The 23882-nt window shown below is 51.1% G+C and overlaps 1 protein-coding gene across 11 annotated transcripts in view; it reads right to left on the bottom strand.

Moving 5' to 3' along the window:
* The window catches only part of CNOT1 (CCR4-NOT transcription complex subunit 1), a 1684613-nt gene that overhangs the window by 760785 nt on the left and 899946 nt on the right, over positions 1–23882 (bottom strand). For all 11 annotated transcript variants that reach the window (XM_086945302.1, XM_086945307.1, XM_086945301.1 and 8 more), the window contains 2 exons: positions 16652–16904; positions 2811–2941 (listed from right to left, as the gene is read on the bottom strand). In XM_086945302.1, the coding sequence (XP_086801428.1) occupies positions 2811–2941; positions 16652–16904 (384 nt within the window). The remainder of the gene's footprint in view (positions 1–2810; positions 2942–16651; positions 16905–23882) is intronic.

The following is a 23882-nucleotide window of genomic DNA, read 5'->3' as shown; positions in this document are numbered from 1 at the left end:
GACGCACCTGTCACAATTGTGAACTCTGGTTGGGGAAGAGAGAGAGGTCTGACTTTGACCCAATCTCGGTTCGTCAACCACCACTGCAGATCCTTCGCAGTCCCTTCCAAGATCTGAACCACGTTGGTGAGATTTCCCTGGTGCTGTGCCCATTGGAACTTCAAGTACCACTGCAGAGCTCGCATACGCCATCTCATGTGTCTTACTAACAGGATGCAGGAGGACATGAGGCCCACGGGCCTCAGCGTCAGTCTAACCGATATCCAGAACAGAAGCTGAAATATAGGAATCATAACCTGAACATCCAAGACTCACTGCTCAGGAGGATAAGCCCGAAACTGCATGTGTCCAGATCAGCTCCCAGCGAATCGGTTGTATCCAAACTACACGTATGGTAAATTTTGCCACTTCTCTACCGTCCTGGACAGCCTGGGAGAGCACAGCACAGGCCTCCTCAGGGACTAGTGGCAGCAATTGCGCAACAGTCTCCCACAGAGAGAGGGAAAAATGGTCCAAATAAGCATGCCGTATTCACTGAGCGCAATGCCATACTGGAGGAAGAAAACATCTTCCCGAATTAGTCCAGTCTCTTGGATTCTCCATCCGGAGGGGCGGTAGGGAATGCCCCCTGGGAAGTAGAGGTCTGCACCACCAAACTTTCTGGGTTGGGATTTTGGGTGAGGAACTTTGCAGGCCGCCACTGCCCACCAGGCGAGCCAATCGTCCTGTTCACAGGAGCACCTGTGCTAGATGTGGAGCAAGTTCCTACTAGTAGGATGTCCGTAAGTGCCTCATTAAAGGGTAAAAGGAGTTCAGAGGTGGAAGCCCTAGGTTGAAGCACTTTGATCAGATTAGTTCTGACCTACACTGAGGCTGCTCCAGTCAAAGGACATGCGCTGCCCTCTTAACCACCATAGCATAGGACGCCCCCTCCTCCATAGCCACTGCAGGTGGAGAGAGCATGACAGTCTGGGGAAGTTTCCAGACCACTGATTTCCCCAAGTTACCCATACTAGTCCATTGTCTCTTCAGAGGCATCCTGGTTCTCTAAAGGGTCTCCAGACTCCTTCCATTCCTCTCTTGAACGTAGCACGTCCACAAAGTGCTCCGGCGAAAACATAGAACCCCCTGGGTTCTACCGAAAACAGAATTGGCCTTGTACAACTCCTTACTCGCTCTGTGTCGTTGGGGATGAGGGTGGGGCTTGCGGCCGCGACAACTGCCGGCTACGCTGCAGGCACCAACTTCGGGTTCGCAGCCGGGAAGGTTGCGTTGGTACGACCGGCGTCTAACTGAATCCGAGATGGAACGCATGAGGCCCCACTGGCGCAGTGGCCTAAGCAGACGTCCAACCTGATGAGGCCCCATCCAACCCTGTGGGCTCACCAACGGGATCGTCCGCTCAAATACAGAGCACATGGCCTTGTAAAATCCTTTGAGCCTGATTCACTCCAGCTACCGGAAATGGAAAGTCGACTGGCTCCGGCTCCGCAGAACCGTGCCTAGAGCGGCGGTGCTCCTTACCTCTTTCGACCTCTTCCCAGTGTGTCCAGATGACCTCGAATGGGAGGAAGAGGACTTAAGGCTCCGTGAGCGATCCCACAACCACCTCTTCTTTGAACGAGATTGTGACCTCCTCGAATTCTCCCTCAACAGTGTCGACTGCTGGGCCGCGAGCAACTTCAATGCCCACACCCTCAAGGTCTTTGGAGCCATCGCCCAGCAGTCAGAACGCAACTTTGATTTGTGGTCGCGTTCAAGACCCACAGACATACGCGGTGGAGATTGGTAGCCAACATCGTGCAGGAACAAGTCCCGCAAGGTTTAAAACCGGTCTTCCTACCAGACATCCCTCACACATGAAGTTGAAAAAAAGTTGGACAAAAATCGAGAAAAATAGCATACCACAAAGCGACAGAGGGGTAACTCATCCCGGATCAGTACTTAACTGGTGCGGGAAGAAAAGAACTGAGGTGCGCGCGCCTGGGTGGTGCCTATGTAGGCACAGTGACATAAGGAACGCTACCAACGCCAATGATGTCACGCAGAACCGAATGGAGCAACTCAACGTCGTGCGCAAAGGGTATTGCTTAGCAAAAGTTTCCGGATTCAGCAGACGTCTGGGAAATTGAAAGGTAAGGAATCTACAGCTAGAAGTCTATCAGATCTGGAGAGCAACAATTCTCATCCTAACCCGATGGAGGAAAAAAAACATGGAGTTAACCCCTTCGATGCTCATGACGAGCTCAGCTCGTCATGAGGCACAGTGGAGCTGCGCTTATGACGAGCTCAGCTCGTCATGGAACAATGGTATTCATAGAATGTCAGCACAGGAGGGGAAAAGTCACAGCAGCCAAGGTGTTAATGCCTATGCGCACAATCACCGAAAGGAGGAGCCACCTACCTCCTAACTGGAAAAGACTTCTTCAAAGAAAAACAAAGTGCAAACATCCAGACCAAACACTAGATGGCAGGCTATGGAAAGCATGTGATCAACAGCTCCCATGCCTCGAACAAGAAGTACCTCCATCCTGGAAAAAAAAGGATACACCAAACTTTTGACTGACAACACAGATGGACACCTGGGTATGGAAAAGGAAATCAAAAGGGGAAAACAAAACAGACACATTTATGTACTAAGATGTCAAGCACGGCTACCTGTAACATCTCAGTACACAAGCCATGCTCACCAAGGGCTGTGTATCAAAAGTCACCTGAGATCACATTTTCAAGATGGATTTTGCAGAAGTCTTATAAAAAACAAAAACATTTATAGGTGGTCTTAAAAAAAAAAAAAAAAGCATACTTACTGTTGGGTTGAGTGCTATGTGTGGGGCCAGTCCTCCCAGTGAATAAATATTAATATCATGATAGCTATACTGCGGCTGTGGGGGAACTGTAGTAGTACATGTGGTGCTGGTCGCAGGAACCGTAGCAGTAGCTAAATAAATAGAAAAATATGTAAGTACATTGCACAAGCAACTTGCTGCCAGTAGAATAAGGAATATGCTACATTTCCCTGTAAGAAATTGCTTGTTGCATGTTGTGCTGTAGAGTCACATGCAGTGCATACTCCTGCCATCTATCATTAAGCTCTTACGTTGCAAGTTATTTTTCTATGAAGACATTCGAGTCATCGAGGTCTCAGTGACCCCTCTGGTCATCATTGTGCATTTTCAGAGTCCACTGTTACACTATTATTCGTCCAGTGGCTAAGTATGGAGTAATGTGTATAGAAGGAATAGCGACCATGCAGGCAATAAAGAAAGATCTTTAAGTGAAAGATATCTGTAGTAACCACTGGCTTAAAGAGACAGTGGGCGCATGTAAATCTACAGCACTACATGCAACGAACAGATAATGACCGGGTTAGTAACCTATTCAGTTCGTAGCATAATGTGCATAGCATGTGTGGAGGTATGGATGCTTCAGACGATCCACCTGGCAATCCATGCCAATAAAATAGCATTGCCCTGATGAAGCGGATAGAAAGCTACAAACCACTGTTTTGGGGAAGATTTGCAACAGTCTATGTCTATGGGGGGGGGGGGGGGGTCGCAGGAGCAACGCAGGAGGAGTCATGCATGTCTTAACAAGGCAAGAGTAACAAAGCTTGCCTGAACAACGCATCTGCGTGGTTGAGGCAGCTAGCATTTTAGTGTACAGGTTAGGCAGGGAAAAATCGGAACAGGAAGCTCTGGAGGGGGTAGTTTTCAGGGGGGGATTTTTAGGAGTGGGAGTGTTTTAAGGGCTCAGGGCAGGGGGATAAGGGTAGTTTATTTTATTGGGGCAGGGTTTTAGGCATCAGGGCAGTGGTTGGGGAAGTTGAGAGGTTTTTTGGGCTCAGGGAGAGGAGTAGTTTTATTTAAGGGCTGCGTTGGGGGGTTTAAGTGCATGTGACGGTTTTTGGGCTCAGAGCGGGGGAGAGGGTATCAGGGAGTATTTTAAATTGGGAGCATGGTTTTATGCCTCAGGGCAGTGGAAGGGGTACTTTAAGATACAGTGCGGCGGACAGGTTAGTATATTGTTAGGGGCATGGTTTTAGGCCTCAGGGTAGGGGGATTGGATTTTAGGGGTTAAGGTGGTCAGAGTAGTGGTGACCTTAGCCACGCATACACCATTACCATTCATGCCTTTACGTCGAAAAAGCTGGATAAAGGCAAGAGTGGTAAAGGAATGCGTGGTAAAGACGCATTTGTGTTTCGGGATGCATCTAGAGGCACACATGGTTTAGCCAGGCGTGCCTCTGTCATACAATCACATCAAGAGTGTGAAGTGCTCTTTTAGCTACTTAGGCAGGTAATGGAAAAAAGACTGAGAGCTCAATAGATTAAGGTGGAAAGGGGAGACCATCTTTGGTAAAAACTTGGGATTGGTCCTAAGAACATTTGTGTTGATGGACTTGGAAAAAGAGTTCATAAACCGGGAGAGCCTGCAACTCACTGATGCCACTGAGCAACATCATTGCAATGAGGAAGGCATCCTTCCAAGAAAGGGCATGCATGCAGTGTCTCGAAAGGGCGCCCCATGAGCCTATTGAGGACAATTTTAAGGTTCGAAACTGGAACAGGGACCACCCTTGGTAGAATTACATGCTTAGAGACGTCCATGACTGCTTTTATAACAGATTTTGAAGAGGAAGAATGTTCCCAGTTATGTGCTTATGCAGCAATGGCAGCTAGGTGTAGACTGAATCATGTGCAAGTCAACCCTGATCTTTGAAGGTGTAAGAGGTTACAAATAATGTCATGCACTGTAGGAATAAGCAAATTGTTGTTTGGGGTACAGTAGTGAACAAAGTGTTTCCACTTTGAAGTATAGCATGTATATGTGTGGGGGGGGGGGGGTAGTAGTAGTCTCAGAGTATGCCCTTTAACTCTTCAGCAACCAAATCGTTAAGTTAAGCAGCCTGGGGCCTTGTTGTCTGACTTTACCTGATCTTCAGTGAGAAGGTCAGACATTTTGGGGAAGTTCTCATGAGGGATACGGGATATTTTGATCAGGATGAGGAGCAAGGTTGTCTAGCCCATGCTTTGAAGTCACCAGTATGAGAATGAGGAATACTTGCGCCAACATCCTAACCGTAAAAGAGTTGAGTGGGAGAGGAGGAAAAGCATAGGCAAAGATCCCCGACGAGTTGATGCACAAGTTAGTACTTGTGTAACAATATATCTGTAAGAGACATTAGTGATAGATTCCTTATCTTAGAATATCCCCAGGCGTCAGACTGGATCCGGAAAGTTTTTTGATTAGGAGTACCCCAGTGCGTCGGCAGGTGGCGTCCTGCGGCTCCGCATCCATCACTGGCGCTATCAGCGCTAAGATGATGCTGCAAAAGGTACACGACTCATGCGCGCTGTCAGTTCTGCACACAACTGTCTGCGCCAGAAACGCAGTCATGCAAGATAATGACCATTGGTGCTTAAAACTAGAGCCCTACAAGGGGATCTTAAACCTAGTAACCAGTTCGCAGAACGGGGAGGATGGGTGGGGCGGTAAGGAATCTATCACTAACGAATGTCTCTTACAGATATATCGTTACACAAGTAGTAACTTGTGCATCTGAAAGAGACACGTTAGTGATAGATTCCTTTCCTTAGAATAGATACCCCAGCAATACCAACTCTGGTGGTGGGTCTGCGAACAAGATTACACCAGAAAGTTAAGGAACGCAGAACGGCCAAAGAAGCAGTCTCTCCGGACCAGACTGTCAAGGCAGTAGTGCATGGTGAATGTGTGCAGCAAGGCCCAAGTAGATGCCTGACAAATGTCCTGCAAGGGAGCACCACGTCCCAAGGCAGTAGTGGCTGCAGTTGACCTGGTCGAATTGGCACGCAGCCCCACAGGAGGCTCCTTCTTGGCCAAGGAGTAACATGCTTTGATGTACAAAATGACACCGGGAGATGGTCCGTTTGTGCACAGCCAGACCTTTTCTGGCACCCACACAGCCAACAAAGCTGATCATCCACCCGGAACTGCTGTGTACACTGCAGATATAATGCGAGCGCCCATTTTGTGTGAGCGGTGGAGCCTCTCTTCCTCTGTGGAAGGAGGCGAAAAGAAGGTGGGCAAAGTGATGGTCTGCCCGATGTTGAAGGGCGTTACAACCTTTGGCAGGAAAGAAGGACGATCCTTAGAACCACATTGTCCGGATGAATTGAAAGAAAAGGGGGTTTGGAAGAAAGAGCCTGGAGCTCCCTCACTCTGTGGCAGAGGTGATGGCCGCCAGGAAAGTGGTCTTTAAAGTGAGAAGACGTAAGGGACAATTATGAAGGGGCTCAAAGGGAGCGCACATCAAATAAGCCAAGACAAGATTAAAGTCTAACTGAGGCATTATGAAAGGCACAGGAGGAAAGCACAAGTTACTTACCTCCGGTAACGATATATCTGGAAGAAACAGTAGTTAGTGTTAACTTCCTTATCTTAAAATATCCCCAGGAGTCAGACTGGTTCTGGAAAGTTTGTCAGCAGTACCCCCGCGCGTCGCTAGGCGTCGTCTGCGGATCCGCGTCCGTCGTTGTGATCGCCGGGATGACGTCTGAGTACTTAGACGCCAGCCTCGTGCGCTGACGTCGGTTCTGTACATAGCTTTCCACGCCAGAACGCAGAGCCATGATCGAAACAGACACTGGTGTCATGAAACTAGGGCCCTGAAAGGGATGTCCTTAACCCTAGATATCGGCTCGCAGAACGGGGAGGATGGGTGGAGCGGTAAGGAATCTAACACTAACTACTGTTTCTTACAGATATATCGTTACCGAAGGTAAGTAACTTGTGCATCTGAAAGCAACACGTTAGTGTTAGATTCCTTACCTTAAAATAGATACCCCAGCAATACCAACCCCGGTGGTGGGTCTGCGAACCAATGATCACACCAGAAAGTCCTGGAGAAGAGAACAACCGAAAAAGCCATCTCTCCGGACTTGGCTGTCCAGGCAGTAGTGTCTAGCAGACGTGTGCAGCGAGGCCCACATATCTGCGTGGCAGATGTCCTGCAAGGGGACTCCCTGACCCAGGGCAGTAATAGCCGCCGAGGCCTGAGTGGAATGGGCGCGCAGCCCAACAGGAGGCTCCTTTTTCGCCAAGGAGTAGCAAACCGTGATGCACAAGACGACCCACCAAGAGATGGTCCACTTGTGCACTGCCCGCTCTTCTTTGCACACACATAACCAACAAAGAGCTGGTCGTCCATCCAGAACTGGCGTGTGCGGTCCAGATAGAATGAGAGCATACGTTGCGGGTCCAGACGGTGGAGCCTCTCTTCCTCTTTCGAGGGATACGGAAGCGGATAGAAGGTGGGCAAGGTGATGGACTGCCCGATATGAAAGGCTGTGACCACCTTGGGCAGAAAAAAGAGGACAAGTCCTTGAAACAACCTTGTCCGGATGGACAGAGAAAAGGAGGTTTAGAAGATAGAGCCTGGAGCTCAATCACTCTCCTGGCAGAGTTGATGGCAAACAGGAATGCAGTCTTAAGAGTCAGAAGACTAAGAGGACAGTTATGAAGTGGCTCAAAAGGAGCGCACATCAGATACGTTAGAACAAGATTCAAGTCCCACTGAGGCATCACGAAGGGAACAGGAGGGAACATGTGCGTGATGCCTTTCAAGAATCTATTTACAACAGGGGACTTGAAAAGAATAGGCTGATCAGGAAGCCTTAAATGTAAATGTGGGATACTTGTATAGCGCACAGTTACTCTACCCGAGTGTCCCGGCGCTGTAGACCGCTGGGGAACCCGTCCTGGTTTTCCCTGTGAGATGGTCCCTTTTGGGTATCTCCAGGGTGAAACCAGGCATCCCTGGCGTCTGTGGGGGCCGTTGTAGAGATGAGGCAAGCTAATGCCCAGAGTTGCCGAGTGTGCTCCCTGGTCGGAGTGGGCACCGATGCGAGAATTATCAGTCCGCTGATCCTGGTCCAAGACCCTGCCGCGTCGGGAATCGAACCCTGGTCCCGGGCCGTTCTCTGCACTCGGGTCTGCCGCCTCTAACCAGTGAGCCACACCTCTCTTAAGAAGGCGGAAATGGCAGAGGTAGCCCTTGAGAGTGCCCATAGCAGAGCCCTGCTGGGCAAGTGAAAGGAGTAAGAGGAGAAACTCTGAAAGAGGGGCAGAAAGGGGATCCACAGCCTTTGCTGTGCACCATGCCACAAATTTGTTCCACCTGCAGGCGTACACCGTTTTTGTGGAGAGACGCCTGGCTGATAGAATCACATTGCAAACTTCAGGAGGCAAGTCAAATTTCCTTAACTGCCGCCGCTCAATCTCCACGCATGTAGGTGGTGACTGGACAGGTTCGGGTGGAGGACCGTCCCCTGCTGCTGCGACAGAAGGTCCTCCTGAAGAGACAGACGAATCGGGGGATCGACTAACATGCTGAGTAGCTCGGGATACCAGTATCTTCGTGCCCAGTCCGGAGCCACAAGGATGACTTGGGCCCAGTCTCGCCTGATCTTCAGCACTGTGGGCAGAAGTGGTATTCGTCAAAGGGGTACAACAGACCGCAACTCCACTCGTGACGAAATGCGTCGCTGAGAAAGTGTCGCCTTGGAAATTCCAACGCGCATAACTGATGACATTGCGCGTTCTATTCGGTGGTGAAAAGATCTAACCAAGGCTCTCCCCACTGCTGAAAGAGACCTTGCGCCAGGTCCGAGTTCAGACGCCATTCGTGAGCAATCAAGCCCCGGCGGCAGAGTTCGTTCGCCCTGGCGTACAGAGAACCTGCCAGGTGTTGAACCACCAAGGTAATGCCTTGACGTTCCAGTCATGTCCAGAGGCGCAGAGCTTTCTGGCATAGAGTCCAAGACCCGACCCCGCCCTGTTTGTTGCAATACCACATGGAGGTGGTGTTGTCTGAACACCTGCACTACACTTCCCCGTACCGAGGGAAGGTATGCTTTCAGTGCAAGTCGGATCGCCCGAAGCTCCAAAACGTCTATATGGAGCCGGGACTCCGCCAGAGACCAGGGACCTCTTCGCTCTGCCTCGCTCAAGTGGCCTACCCATCCCAGGAGAGATGCGTCTCACCACTGTGTGCTCCGGTTGAGGAAGGGAGATGGATCTGCCACTGACCCAATCGCGATTTGCGAGCCACCACTGCAACTGTCGTGCAGTGTCCTCCGAGATATGAACATGGTCGGACAGGTTGCCCTGATGTTGCGCCCACTGGACCTTCAGGTCCCACTGCAGAGCCAGTATATGCCTTCTGGCATGTGTCACCAGTAGGATGCAGGTGGCCATCAGGCCAAGAAGCCGGAGGGTCATCATGACCGAAACCCAGGATAGAGGCTGAAAGATCGGAATCATAGCCTGAATATCCCGGACTCGCTGCCCGGGAGGATAAACCCGAAATTGCGCTGAATCAAGAACCGCTCCGATGAAGGGGAGCTTCTGAGTGGACTCAGGTGCAACTTCGGCACATTGAAGGAGAACCCCAGCAGATGCAAGAGGTCGGCCGTAGACTGAAGGTGGTTGACTACCTGGGGCGAGCCCTCCTTCAACAGCCAGTCTAGGTAGGGGAAGACTGACATCCCCAAACTGCGCAGATGAGCTGCGACCACCGCCATCACCTTCGTGAAAATCCAAGGGGCACTGGTAAGGCCAAAGGGGAGCCCGGCAAACTGAAAATTGACGAGGCCTACCATAAACAGCCGGTGGGCTGGCAGGCCGTGAATGTGAAAATAAAGAGTCCTGCAAGTACAAAGCTACAATTCAGTCTCCAGGGCGAGGGCAGTCAAGACCTGAGCCAGAGATAGCATTTTGATGACATCCCGAAGGTCCAAGATGGGCCGCAGACCCCCCTTGTTCTTCTTGGAGACCAGAAAGTAGTGGGAATGACAACCACTCTCTACTTCCTGATCGGGAACACACTTTTGTCCGATGTTATGTCTCGCCTGTGGTGGAGGTGGTGGTGGTGGTGTACCCTGCAACCCACCGGCGAAGGGTGCTCCCTGAAGCTCAGATTAGGAAGGCTTAGAGGTGGAATCAGCGGGGGTAGAGGTAGGCTGACCCCCACGTTGGTTTCCCGACCTGCCCTTGCGGAAGCCACGGCCGTGGCACCGCTGAGGCTCACTCGGCATAGGCTTGCTGGAGGAGCGTGCCTGGATGCCTTTACCCTGGTCACGAAAGGAACGAAAGCCGGAAGTGACAGGGTTCTTTGTAGAAAGGTATAAAGACTTGTCCGTGGCCCGCGAGTCCTTAAAGGCTTCCAATGCAAAAGAGGCAGGGGCCACTGAAGGGCATGTCCATGAGAGAGCTCTGGACATCAGGCGAGAACCCAGTTAAACGCAACCAGGCGTGGCTCTTGCCCTGCCCAATGAATCAGCGGTATCCAAACCACATCCGATGGCAAACTTAGCCGCATCGTTACCCTCAGCAACCACCTGGGAAATGACAGCCTGGACCTCCTCAGAACACGGAGGCAAATCCTGAGCCATGGAATCCCACACCGTGTGGGAGTAACGACCAAACAAGCAGGTGGTGTTCACCGACCGCAGGCCTAAGATTGCAGAGGAAAACAACCTCTTACCTAACTGCTTCAGCCGTTTACAGTCCTTATCCAGCGGAGCAGTGGGAAAGGCACTCTGCGACGTCGAGGCCTGAATGACCAGGCTCTCCGGCGTAGGGTGAGTGGTAAGGAAGGCGGGATCACCATGCAGCGGGCGATGACACCTGGCGACGTTTTTATCCACAGGAGCCCCCGTGGCCGGCCGCAACCAAATGCCTAAAAGGACTTCAGTAAGGGCCTCATTGAAAGGGAGCAGCAGCTCAGACGCTGCAGACGCCGTCTAGAGAACCTCCGTAAGTCACATTGCTGGGCAAGGGGGTCCGAATACTCGACCACATCCAGAGTAAAGGCGGCGTCTGAAACGGCGCCAAGAATGGGGCCGGCCGGAGCTGAGCCATATCCTAATTCGGATCCCATTTCGGATCAAAATGGTCTGAGAACCGGGGCAGGGGTGGGATAAACAGCACCCACTGCAGCGCCGGGGGTGGAGCAGAGGGCGACGCCAGGGACGGAGCCGGCAGAGCTACAACTCGTGGCGCCGGAGCCAGCGCCGCAGGATCCTGTGGCACCGCGGCTGGCGCCAGTGGCAAAGCCGCCGAGCCAACAGGATTTGGACACCGGACCGCGGGGCCCGAAGGAGTGCCGGCAGGAGGGGGAGGCCTAAAAAGGCAGTCCATAGCAGCAAGAAACTATTCGAGAGTCGTCGCCGACATACCCAGGTATAGCGGGTAGGCCGCAGGACTCCCCGGCTCCCCCTCGTCAGTTCCGGAGAGCGAAGGGGGGACGTTGGAGAGCGAACATGCTTCTTTGACTTCTTTTCATGGTGTCGCTTCCTGGAATCCGAGGGCGAAGACTTGGAGCCCGAGGAGCGATGACTGCGGTCCTGCGAGCAGTCTCGGGAACAGCCCCGAAACCCGGAGCAGCGGAGAGAGGAATGCCGGACCTCCAGCAACATCCGACGCAGCTCCCGCAAGGCCTTCAGGGCCATGGCTCTGCAGTCTCAACGGTCCCAGGAGTCATGATTGGTCTTTATGCAGTAGAGGCACACATCGTGGGGGTCCGCCACAGTTATGTAACGGCGGCACGACCCACAAGACTCAAAGCCGGGCATCCCTACGTGCACCAGGAGAAAAAGGGTGAGACAAAAACTCTCAAAAGAGTAGTCAAAAAGAGACAGAGGTACATGCTCAATCCAGATTTGCGCTTTCTGGCGCGGAAAAATAAGGAACTGATGTCAGCGTGCATATGTGGCGCCAGAGTACCCTTCGTGACGTCATCTCGGCGCTGAGCCAGTGACTGACGCGGAGCCGCAGGATGCCACCTACCGACGCGCAGGGGTACTGCTAAGCAAAAAACTTTCCGTATCCAGACTGATGCCTGGGGATATTCTAAGGTAAGGAATCTATCACTAACTTGTCTCTTTCAGATCCACAGGGCATTGTCCATGGACTGGAAAGGCATGTTCAGAGTCCACGGATACACTATTTAAGCCCAGTGGGTAAGTATGGACTAGTGTGTATAAAAGGAGTAGAGACCATGCAAGCAGAAAAGAAAGCTCTTTAAGTGAAAGCCATCTGTAGTAACTACTGGCTTAAGGAGACAGTGGGAGCATGTGAATCTACAGCACTACATGCAACAAACAGATAACAGGACTAGAGAATATAGACCAAAGCTAGTAGGATCCCCAAACTTAAACACCTTTAGGGCTTGGATGAATGAACTGAAAGGTATGGCTGGACAGGGAAGAAATAAAACTAGACCCGGGAAAAAGAAGAGATCAGACCCTTGGTTTGACTGAGAACTTAAAAACAAACAGGGGGAGCTACGAAGAGCTGAACGTAGCTGGCGGAAAAATAATCGCAGCATAGAACGTGGTAAATACAAAAAGATTAAGAGTGCGTACCACGCACTCAAACAGACAAAAACGAAGTATTTTACATCAGCAATAGAAACAGCTACTAGTAAACATAAAGCGATTTTTATAATTGTGAATGATTTTAATAAACCTAAATGTCTAATGCAGGATATTCCGTCCTCACAAATGCTCTGTGACTATCGCAGATTTCTTTGAAGAAAAGGTTCAGGGTCTGACGAAAGACTTCGAGGTCCCTATACCTGGTTCAAGGAATGAGGATGACAATACAAGGCAAGAGGTAATCCAGTTTACAGCCTTTTGTACAATCAGTCCGGAGGAGACTAAACGAGCTATCTTGGCAACAAAATCGGGATCACCATTTGACCCGTGCCCTATTGGACTCCTGCATCTCATTGAAGAAATTGTCAACCCAGAAATAAATGACATCGTCAATAATTCACTGTCCACAGCTAACGTCCCCTCAGAGTGGAAATTGGAAGCAGTGAAACCTTTGCAAAAAAAAAAAAAGATCCCTGACCCCACTATACTATCAAATCTACGTCCCATTTCACTACTCCCGGCACTGTGTAAAATCACAGAGTCGATAGTAAATAAACAGCTTACGCGCTTTCTGGAAGATAGTGAAGCATGGCACCCCAACCAAGCAGGTTTCAGGACTCAACATTCCACGGAATCAGCTCTCCTGTTGACCACTGAAACTATCCGCTCAGCCCTAGACCAAGGTAAGAAGGCCGTCCTGATATTATTAGATCTGTCGGCGGCCTTCGACACGGTCTCACATGTTATCTTAATAGACCGGCTAATAACATCTGGCATCACAGGCACAGCCCTGGAGTGGATTGCAAACTTTCTAAGTGACAGGAGACAAGTGGTGACCTTGGGGGATTTCCGTTCCAGTGAGAAATCACTGTCGACGAGAGTACCTCAAGGTTCCAGCTTGAGTCCGACATTATTTAATGTCTACACCGCACCCCTGATAAAGTTGATATCGTCATTTGGCATAGATGTAATAGCATATGCAGACGATACACAACTTATCCTGGTAATGGATAAAGATAACCAGGTCTGGGAGGAAAAACTCAAATGTTGCCTAACGGCCACGTTTGATTGGATGCGGAGAAACCATCTAAAATGCAACACAGGCAAAACTGAGATCATGCCTATAGGTCCAAAAAACGATTTCATTCCCAGACTATGGTGGCCCGAGAAGGCAGAAATACCGCCTCACACCACCTCCTCGGCCCGTAACCTTGGGGTACACTTTGACGCCGACTTATCCTTTAAACACCAGGCGTCAAAAGTGGCAGGCACCTGTGTTGGGGTGATTAAGGGGCTCAGGAAGTTCTTTGACCTGCTGCCCTTTGAAGCGAGGAAAACAGTTACGGTTGCGTTACATCACACATTGATTATTGCAACAGCCTGTATGCTGGTACCAATAAGGTGGTTACCCATAAACTCCAGATGGTACAGCATGCGGCAGCAAGGCTGGTTTTAAAATGGCCAAGAAAATCCTCAGCAACCAAAGCCCTTAATGTATTACACTGGCTGCCTATAACAAAAAGGGTCCTGTACAAAGTGCTGATAATTACCTTCCGAGCTGTCCACGACCTAGGCCCTCTATACCTAAGGAAAAAATACCTAAGAAACTGTCCAACTCGAGCACTACGATCCTCAAATGCCAACCTACTGACCGTCCCAGGGTTTAGACTTAAAACCCGTGGGGGCAAATCCCTGGCGGTACTAGGTGCAAAATCATGGAATGCCCTCCCCCCACACTTAAGGGCACTGGACAAGGAATCAGAATTCCGTAAACAATTAAAAACATGGATTTACAACCTTCCAGACATAACTGCCAGAGCACTAGTGTGATTCCGGTCCTGGTCACTCCAAGCAGTAAGACAACTTTGACATCAGGTTGACCTCACATTGGCGCCGAGATGCTCCCTGGAGCGATTGTAGCGCGGTATAAATGGGCAATTACATTACAATTACATTACATTACAATTACATGGTAAGAAACCTATTCCATTCGTAGCATGTGTGGTTATAGATGATACACATGCTGTGCATAGACTGTAAAGCAGAGAGTGATGAAGGCTGGCCCATACCAACACTAGAACTTTCATGCGACTCTCCACTTCTGACTACTGGCTTTAGAGGCATTCTTAAGTTAGCATATATGAAGCCGGGCATAGGGCACTATGGCAATGCAGGAGGCCATCATTCCTAGCAAGCACACAATTGTGCAGACCAGGAGGTGGCTAAATGGCTGAAAAAGACTGAAGCTGATGGAACACCTGTACTTTAAAGGCAGGGGAAGGGTTTGCCCAGAACTGAGTTGAGAACTGCCCCTAGATAGGGCTGGATTTGAAGAGGCTCCAAGTAGGAATATGTGGCATTCACCATAAACCCTAAACTGTGTAGGAGCAAAACTGGCCTGGGTGTGAGCCAGTCCACAGCCTTGTCTGCTTGTGCTCTCCATTAGCCAGTCATATAGGTAGGGGAAAACGTAAAGTCCCTTCCTGAGGTTAAGCGGCTACTACTGCCAAGCATTTGATAAAGACACTCCGGCCATAGTAACTCTAAAGGTATAAACCCCTAACATCCAACTCACGAAAGCCCCGTTGCTGGGTTTGTTAGTGTAGGCTAAGGTAAGTGACTTGCCACCATCTGGACTGATGCCACCAAAAAGAGCCTCTGCTGATGAGGGACCTGCAAAGCACCCATCATCACGACGGTCCATGTGTCTTTCTTAAGACATGCAGATCCAGGAGTGGTGCCGTAGGATGATTATGGGGTTCACACTCTTTGCAGCAGTATAAGCTACATCCAAAACACACCAACCATGGCATTAGAGCTGGCCTTGCCTTCTCCAACCAGAACCCCCCCCCCCCCCCCCCCCCCCAGCTGCATGAGCCCCTCCATCTCCTCCCAGGTGGCTCTATTGTACCTGGAGAGGAGGCCTACTGAGCTGGTGAGGCGTTTTAGGGCTTGAGACTAGTCGAGGATCCATGGCCTTAGTTACTCCTCTGCTTCCAGGCATTGGCTGTATGTCAATCGCCGTTCAATTCCTCTTACGCAGTCATATGCTGGAGCTGAGAACCACCCCCAGGAGGATGGGAATCGGGCCCAGTGCTCAAGGTGGCAGCAGCTTTGCTACTAGGCTCAAGGCTTTGGGGGGGGGGCCTCCGACATGCAGCTGCCGATGAGAGATTGAGGTTAGGGGCATTGAGAGTACTCATACATGGCAAAGTCTGGAGACAACCGAGGTAGATACAGCATCCTCGGAGCCTCTTACTCCAGGAAACTCTCCAAACACTTTGGAAAAGATGTATTTTGGGCTGGGCTTTGGGAAATTTTCTGAGACTTTCCTAACGCCACTACCTCTTCTTCGGTGCTCAGAGGATTGCTTTGCCAAAAATATCTAGTGTGTCCAAAGATGACTGGGCAATCTTGCTGCGTGCCCACAGTCTGTATTGGCAAAGATGTATGGTCTTTTTACTGCAAAGGAAAGAACAGCAGCCACAGCAGCTCTTGCTGTGCTCTGTGGGACAAACCAGTTTAAGAAGAAGTGTGAGATGGGCCACGAATATTTAGAGTGGCACTGAGGACTTCTCGAAAAGGTTGTCCATTCCATTACTTAGAAGCACATCTTAATTTGCCATTGGTGGGCCACAGCATGCAGTAGGCCGAAGGGCACAGAGGCCTGGTCGCACATTGTCGATGCAATAGAAGTATGGAACCAGTGCCATACATTCAAAGGCACATTTTGTCTTGTGACTGGGTGAAAGACAATGGACTTGAGGATGCAACAGAAACAGACTAATAAAACCAGAAGCACACTGGACCAAGTCGAAACCAAAGAAAAGTAACAATGGAGTCTGTGCCCATGAGCATAGACGAGCCAGAGGAGGAAGTCACCTAGACTTCTTAGGAGAAATACTTGCAATGTCTGAGCCCAACAATAGATGGCGGGATTATGTAGTGCAAGCGTAAATACTACTACACATGCTATGAACATTAGGTTTACTTGAAATACAGGGGTTTCCTGAAAATTGTGAACATTAACATGAAAAGTAAACAAATATGTTCCAGTCAAGTGCATACAATGTTTGAATATGCAAAACGGTCACAAATCAAAATGCATATTAGACTGCAGGCTTGAGAATAAGCAAGGCTTAAATGAATGACTAGGGAAAGCATATAATGACTGGAATGCTGCATGAGTAATCTCATACAAAACAAAATATAGTCTAGAAAAAAGTTACCTGTAAATACTGCATCAGACTCTTGCTTCTCCACAGAGGCCCACAGCTTCCCGGCAGTACGGATAGCATACTCATTGGCAGAGGTAATCGGCGGAACATCCTCAAGGAGCTTTACATCCTTTTTGGGGACAGAAAGCTGTTCATCCAAGCTCTTCAGACGGTCTTTGTCCTTCAACAGATTGCCTGGTTTCAAGTCATTGATATCCAAAGACAGGTTCTTACAGAGAACCTCTATCTCAAACTTTAGATTGAGCTGGAAATTGGACAAGGTAATCACAATGGGGCATTTAATGAACAGTTCAAAGCTAGTCACAAGTAGAAACAAAGATTCAACTAAGCAAATTCCCATTACGCTATCCAAGTATGTGAGAAAGTGGCTCTATATATACCGGACAATAATGAAGTACAGTGTGTATAGAGTCCACAAACCCCAAAGGTATAACAGAGGTTAAAGTCAGGACTGACCCTACTCTCAAAAGTGGTAGCTTGGTCCAGCAGTAAGGCAGTACCAGAGGGCAGTGCAAAGCATTTGTTGTACACAGTCAGCAAAGGGTTTCACACACTCAAAGACTGAACTCCAGGCCAATGGTTTTTATATCCAAAGATTTAGTTTTATTTTTAGAACCAACAGGCATAAAAATATACTTTTCTAGATATGAGAACTCTTATGTAATTACTGTGCAAGGAAGCAATAAAGTTGGTGAACAAAATAGGTCCAGGAGTTGCTGAAGGCAACTCAAGCCTAGACACACTTTAGCATTGAGCTCAATAGATTGTTACCATAAAAGTACAGTTGATTACAGTACAGATTACTTTAGTAGTTCCAAGACTAGGTCCTAGATTCAGTCCTGGGGTCTAAGCTGAAACCAGATTAGCAAAACAGTTTTAGTTACTGTGGTGAATTTTGATGAATATAAGGCTGTTTTAAAAGTTCACACTCAGAAACTTTTCAATGACAATTCAGGTTGCAGGTGAAGTATGATCGTGTTACTTTTGTAATCCAGTACTGGGCCTCTAGGGTCAGCACTGGGGTCTGAACTTAAAACAGGTAGGTAATTGCGTTTCAGTATTTCGTATGATTTTTAAAGAATATTTCATGTTTTCAAAAGTAGGCACTTAGAAGAAATTTCATAGAAAAGCATACAATGGGTTCCTATGGAGAAAATACATATTACTAGTAAACCCAGTAAGGATTACTTTTGCGGTTCAGTACTGGGCTGCAAGGTACAATACTGGCTTCTCGCCTACTTGCAGGCGAGTACTTTGGAATTCGGACTTCGGATGATTTTATATAAATAAATATTTACAGTTTTCAAAACTTCACACTACGAAAATGTTCCATTCAAAATGGATCAATGTTATCCAATGGCAGGTAAGTGAGTTATCGGTTTCCAGCTGAGTACTTGGCTGGTTAAGGTTATGGTTCCGGGTATAGACTCAGGGGTCCCCCAGGGTCAGGTAAGTACAGTCGGTTCCACCCCAGCAGCGCAGGGCCGGCCGGGTGCAGAAGTATGTAGGCCCAATGATATCCAATGAGGAAAGGGGGCCTCCGGTTGGTGGCTGCTGGCTAGTAGGCCACGCGGCTGTAGGAGATGGGCTCCTGTTCACTTGCTCAGGGAAAGGGGGGGGGGCACAGGTAGGTACCCCAAAGGCACAGGGGGCTGTAGGGTGCCGGGTGCAGGGGTGTCTTTGGGTGTCGGAAAAGCTTACCCTCGGCTGGTCGTGGTTGGGTTGCCCCTTGGTTCTGAGTTTGCAGGCGTCGGCTGGTTCGTCGAGGAGGGTCTTTAGGCACTGGACTTCGGGTCCCAGTCGCCGGGGGGGGGGGGGGGGGGGGGGGGGGGGCGGAAGGACGTCCTAGCGTTCTTGGTTCGGTTGGTCCCGGCCGGAGTGGGCTGGTCCGGAGCTTCCTGGTTGGCAACAGGTGGGTTGTTGCAGCAGAGCCTCTGCTAATAGGAGTCCCAGTTTTCAAGAGGGTCAAGGCAGGCAGGTTCTCCGGGTGTCCCAAGGTTGGTGTCCCCAGGAGTCGCCAGGATTAGGCAGGAACAGGTTCCAGGATCGACAGGCCGGTAGGGCTGGGGCCAAGTCAGTTGTCGTCGTCCTGTTAGCAGCTGCACGGCGGGTCTTCTTGATCTTCTTTCTTCTTTTCGTATCGGGATCTAAGGAAGGTAGGTTCAGGGAGCCCCTAAATACTGAATTTAGTGGCGTTACAGGTAGGGCAAGGACAGGGACTAATGGGTCCCTGTCCTGGGGTGAGTACACCCCCTAACCTGCTCCTCCCCTGTGGGAGGGGGGCAAGAGCCTAGCTGGGATTGGCCAGGGCTCCCCATCTACAAGATGGCCGGAGCCCGGGGTCGTGCTTCACCTAGTCTCCCCCACCTGAAGGGTAGGATTGGCACAGGCAGGCACACCCCCCTTCCTGACGTAGTTTTTCCCGCCAATCTTCCCGCCAGAGTGGGGGTTAGAACTGGTGGGGGCCAGTTGCTGGGTACAGCAAATGATCTGGAGAAGCTCACAGAGGCAGCATGCCTTTGAAGCTTCCCCCTGCCCATCCTGGTGAGGAGACCTAGCATCTCGCCCAGGTTGTGCATTGTTGCAGGCCCAGGAGAGCAGGGGGCTCTCCACCCAGGGGTCCAGCAACATGTCTGCTGTGTGGCAGCCACTCAGCACAGACGTGGATTGTAGGTTAAGATTTCAGAGGGCATCTCTAAAATGCCCTCAGGTGCATTTTACCATTAAATCCCACACTGGCATCAGTGCGGGTTTAGTGTGCTAAAGAGTTTGGTACGAAACTTGTCAGTCTTCAGTGTAGCCATTAAGGTGCTGTGGAGTTCGTAATGACAACCTCCCAGCACCACATACTCTTAATGGAATCACTGCACATACAGTGCCCAAGAATGGCCCTAAGTACTGTAGGGGCACAGGGCTCATGCACCAGTGCCCACACCTCTGGCATAGGGCACCCAGCTAGAGGGGTGACTGAAGTATGCAAGGGCAGTGATTTCTGTGGGCATGGCACAGAGAGATGTGTGCCATGCCGACTCTTGGTTTAGTTCTGTACTTAGGCACTCAGCCTGCAAAGGCAGCGTGTGGGTGCCAGGGTACAGGGCCCTTGAGGGTGGCACAATAAGTGCTGCAGCCCTCAGGGGTCTTTCTCTGGTCACCATGCCCAGGGTACCATTTACTAGGGGCTGACAGGAGGCCAGAGAAGCCAATTGGGTTTTTAGTTTCAGCAGTTTTTAGGGAAAGAACACAGGCCCTGGGTACCTGGTTGGCAGGAACCCAGGACACACTCTGTCAGCAGTTCAGAAAAAAGTGGGGGCATACCAAGGCAAGAAAGATGGCACTTTATCACAGAGTACTTCAAACGTACGAGTTACTTACATTCGGTAACTATGTATCTGGTAGAGACGGTTCTAGCCGCAGATTCCTTCACATAGAATTATCCAGAAACTTTTTGACACTTCATCCTGGTGCGCCGGGGGTGGGGCGACACCAACCGACTCCGCCCAGGCATCGCCCGCGTTCGTGTTGTCAGCGAGGGCATATCAGCCCCACCCCGGCACGCCTAAGTCAGTTTTCTTCAGAGAACTTTTCCGTGCTGCAACCTGGAGCCAAAAGGCAAAACTGTGGGAGCATGGGAACAGTGTGCAAAAGAGTAGAAACAAGGAATGGATACAAGCGAAACCATAAGGAGCAGTGCAACACTGCAGTATCCAAAGGCAGGTGTATAATAAAGAACAGAGCAGAGCCCTAAGCAGCCACCCTGCCAGTATTCAAACCGTCTTCCCCCCTCCACTGGAGATAGGGAACATATGTAGAGTCATGACACCTGTAACAGGCCTACAACCTGCACCAGGAAATGGGGAAGGGGACCAGCGGGCCATGAAGGAATCTGCTGCTAGAATTGTCTCTACCAGATACATTGTTACCGAAGGTAAGTAACTCGTACATCTGATATAGACTACTAGCCGCAGATTCCTTCAAGTAGAACAGATATACTAGCAATACCCATGGGGAAGGGTGTCTGCCTAAAGACCCCACCAGCCATGACAGGACAGAGGATCTCACAGGGGACCAGAACTTTGGACCGGGCAAGAAACCCGGCCCCTCCCAGGCAAACGGAGCCCCGACAAGCAGAACACCACGGACCCCAGAGGGATGGAGGAAGAAGAAAGAAGAGGAGGCCCTCACACGCACGATAGAGGAACCAAGGGCAAGGCCATAGAGGCCGATATACCCCACACCCCTCCAAGGCAATAAAGCATGCATTCATCCAAAGCCAGGGGAAGAGCCGAGAGGGCCAAAGGAAACTAGGGAAAAGAAGGCGAGTCCACTCCAGATGGAAGGCAACAGGCCAGCCAGAGCGGCGCCAACAGACATAGCCGCCAGCAGCAAGAAAAAACAGCCCAGGGCCCCAGGAAGACCAGGCGACGCCTGACAAGAAAGAGCACAGAATCATCCCATCCAGCAGGACAGGAGCAGGGAGGTGAGGAAATGGCAGGACACACCACCACAAGGGGCCTCGCAAACGACCTCAAGAAGCAAAGCAACATACATTAACGCCATGGAGAAAAGGCACCCAAAGGCCACCAGAACTCCCCAGCAGAGCGGAAACTATATAACAGCTAGCACTTCCCCACATCGGGTACGTTAAGTCCCAAGACATGGAAACCCTCTTTGGAAGAACTTCCGCAAAGGAAAAAAACAAAAGCGAAATGTGTAAACAGGGAAACAGGCCAGCGAAATGCTTGACAAGCAGACTTAAAGAAAAAAACTAAGAATAAACAGGAGGCCTAATCTCAGGGCCAAGTCTTTAACAGTTCCAGCAAAAAAACACAGTAAACAAAGGGCCGTCCAGCAGCCAACAATGTCAAAATCCCAGCACGGAGGACTCAATGGCCAGAAAAAACTCTACAACAAAAGCGACTGTCCCAAGAAGGATCAGAACCAGCTCAACTCAGCAGTCACTGAGGAGGGGGAGGAGGATAAGGCGGAGGAGGAGGATAAGGCGGAGGAGGAGGAGGATAAGGCAGAGGAGGAGGAGTATAAGGCAGAGGAGGAGGAGGATAAGGCAGAGGAGGAGGAGGATAAGGCGGAGGAGGATGGAGCCTGCCAGGAACCATTGAAAGGCGAGTCAGCCGGGGCATGGAGCAACAGGCTACCATCAAACAGAAGATCAATGAGCCGCTCCCGAATATTTTCGGGGAACACGCCGTCCCTAAGCCAGGCATGGTGACGGAGAGCGACTGAGGAAGCCATGGCCCGGCACCTCCGAGATGTCCAGAGCAGAGAATAAACGCAGCTAGCTCCTGGACATCCAATGCATGATGCCTTAAGTCCACCTGAACAGTCTCTTGAGAAGCTGTGGATCCCAGAGACTCAGCAGAGTCCCACAAACAAGAGGAGGCCCTAGCCAGTACACACAAGGTGCTAAGGGCCCGCAGGGCAGAGCTGGTCGAGGCGAACATGTTGTGCCCCCAGAGTCCAGCCAGCGGGCCTCCCAAGACGGCGGAGCCAACAGTGGCAGGAGGGATGGAAAAGCAGTCCGCAAAAGTGGACTGGCAGCAGAGGAGTGGAGGGAAAGACACGCCGGGTCATGCAGCTCAAGAAAGCGCCGGTGCAGAAGGTGTTGAGGCACCGGATCCCCTGAGGCAGGACGCCTCCAAGCCCCAGTCAGGGAAGAAAGGAGCGAACCCTCAAAAGGAAGCAAGATCTCCCTCACACCAGAGCCCTGGTGGAGAACCTCCCAGAGATGGTCCGCCGTAAAGTGAGCAATCTGGTCACCCATGCGCTGAATTCCAACAGCCGTGGACACCGCGTGAGCGAAGGCCGCACCCGCCTCCGTAGGGCCCCGCTGTGGAGAAAACAGCTCCTCCGTGGGCGACGGCTGCAGACTAAGGCGGCTGTCCCCAAAAACAAGCGGGACGGGTAAGGGCCAGTCCTAGAAGTCAGAAGGAACCAAATAATGGGGGACCTGACGCTCCTCCGAAGAACACCTCGGCCTCAGAAATTGCAGGGAGCCGCCCTTCGACAACGCCGTTGAAAAAGAGACCACAGGGCGGCCAGTCTCCAGGGAGGACGGCACCAATATGCAGCCAGCTTATGGCAAAGAGGGAGCCTCCGAAGACTAATCCAACACTCGACGCCTGTCAGGAGCCGTAGATTCGGATAGGGCTCTTCCAAGCCACAGCGCGCCGGGGGCGGGATCAAAAATGGTCAAGGGGCAGCATCGGAACAGCGCTGACTCAACCTTCGCCAAGGCAGCAGCCTGCGTGGAGGAACAAGAGGTACCAGAGGATTGACACGAAGCCCTCTGCCAGCCTCGGCCAAGCATGTGACGGAGGTGGCCCGGCGAACCATGCGGCGCCGCCAGGGCCGACAACCTACGACTCCCCCTCCGACTAGGCAGCCACCTGCATGGAGGGACGACAAAGTACCGGAGGAGGGTGAGGTGTCCCCATCCAGCCTCGACACAGAGCAGGACGAGGAGGGTCCACTGACCACTGTGGTGTCGCCATGTCCAGCAGCTGCCGGCGCCGTAAGGGCGTCACCTCGGCCTTAAACAGGTCCACCTTTCCAAAGGACAGAGAGGGGCTTGGGGATGCTACCCGAGCCAAGGTGATCTCCCGCGACACCCCAGGTACTCCAGCTGGAGTTTGAGGCAAAGAAGAGGCACCGTGGTCTGAAGGAGGGACCCCCGAGGGGGCCCACCACAACAGCACCATATCCTCCAAGCCTGGATCCGAACCAGTCTGCGCTGGGGCCGTTGCTGCCGGCGGCGCCGCGGAAGGCCCCATGCAAGGCAAGGAATCCGCTGACGCCCCAGGAGGGGAAGGAGGAGGAGACACCAGCGAGGCCTGCAAAGCCGCCGCATATGTCTCCATCTTGACTCTCGACGCCCCATCATTGGGAAATGGTGGATAGGAGGACGACACGCGGGCCGCATCACCCGCGGAGAGACTTCAAGCCCTCGGCAGGCGGAACACAAGCCCCAGGGGACAAACTGCTACACTTATCAACCGGGGAGCAACGCACTCGCGACATCAGAGAAGGGAGAGGACGACGACAATGGGCGTATCTAAAACTGTCTGCAGATGCTGATCAAGGGGAGGTTATCAACCTGAAGAGACGGGCCAAGAGAAGTTTCACCCGGCACTCAGGAAGCGACTTCAACTGTTGGCACGCTTCACAATCAGTGGTGCTATGATCCTCCCCTAACACCACATTCAAA

The sequence above is a fragment of the Lissotriton vulgaris genome, chromosome 12 (assembly GCF_964263255.1).
Source record: "Lissotriton vulgaris chromosome 12, aLisVul1.2, whole genome shotgun sequence".
NCBI classification, from domain to species: domain Eukaryota; kingdom Metazoa; phylum Chordata; class Amphibia; order Caudata; family Salamandridae; genus Lissotriton; species Lissotriton vulgaris.
Note: the sequence above shows the minus strand (reverse complement) of the source record. Positions and strands in the feature narration are given on the sequence as shown.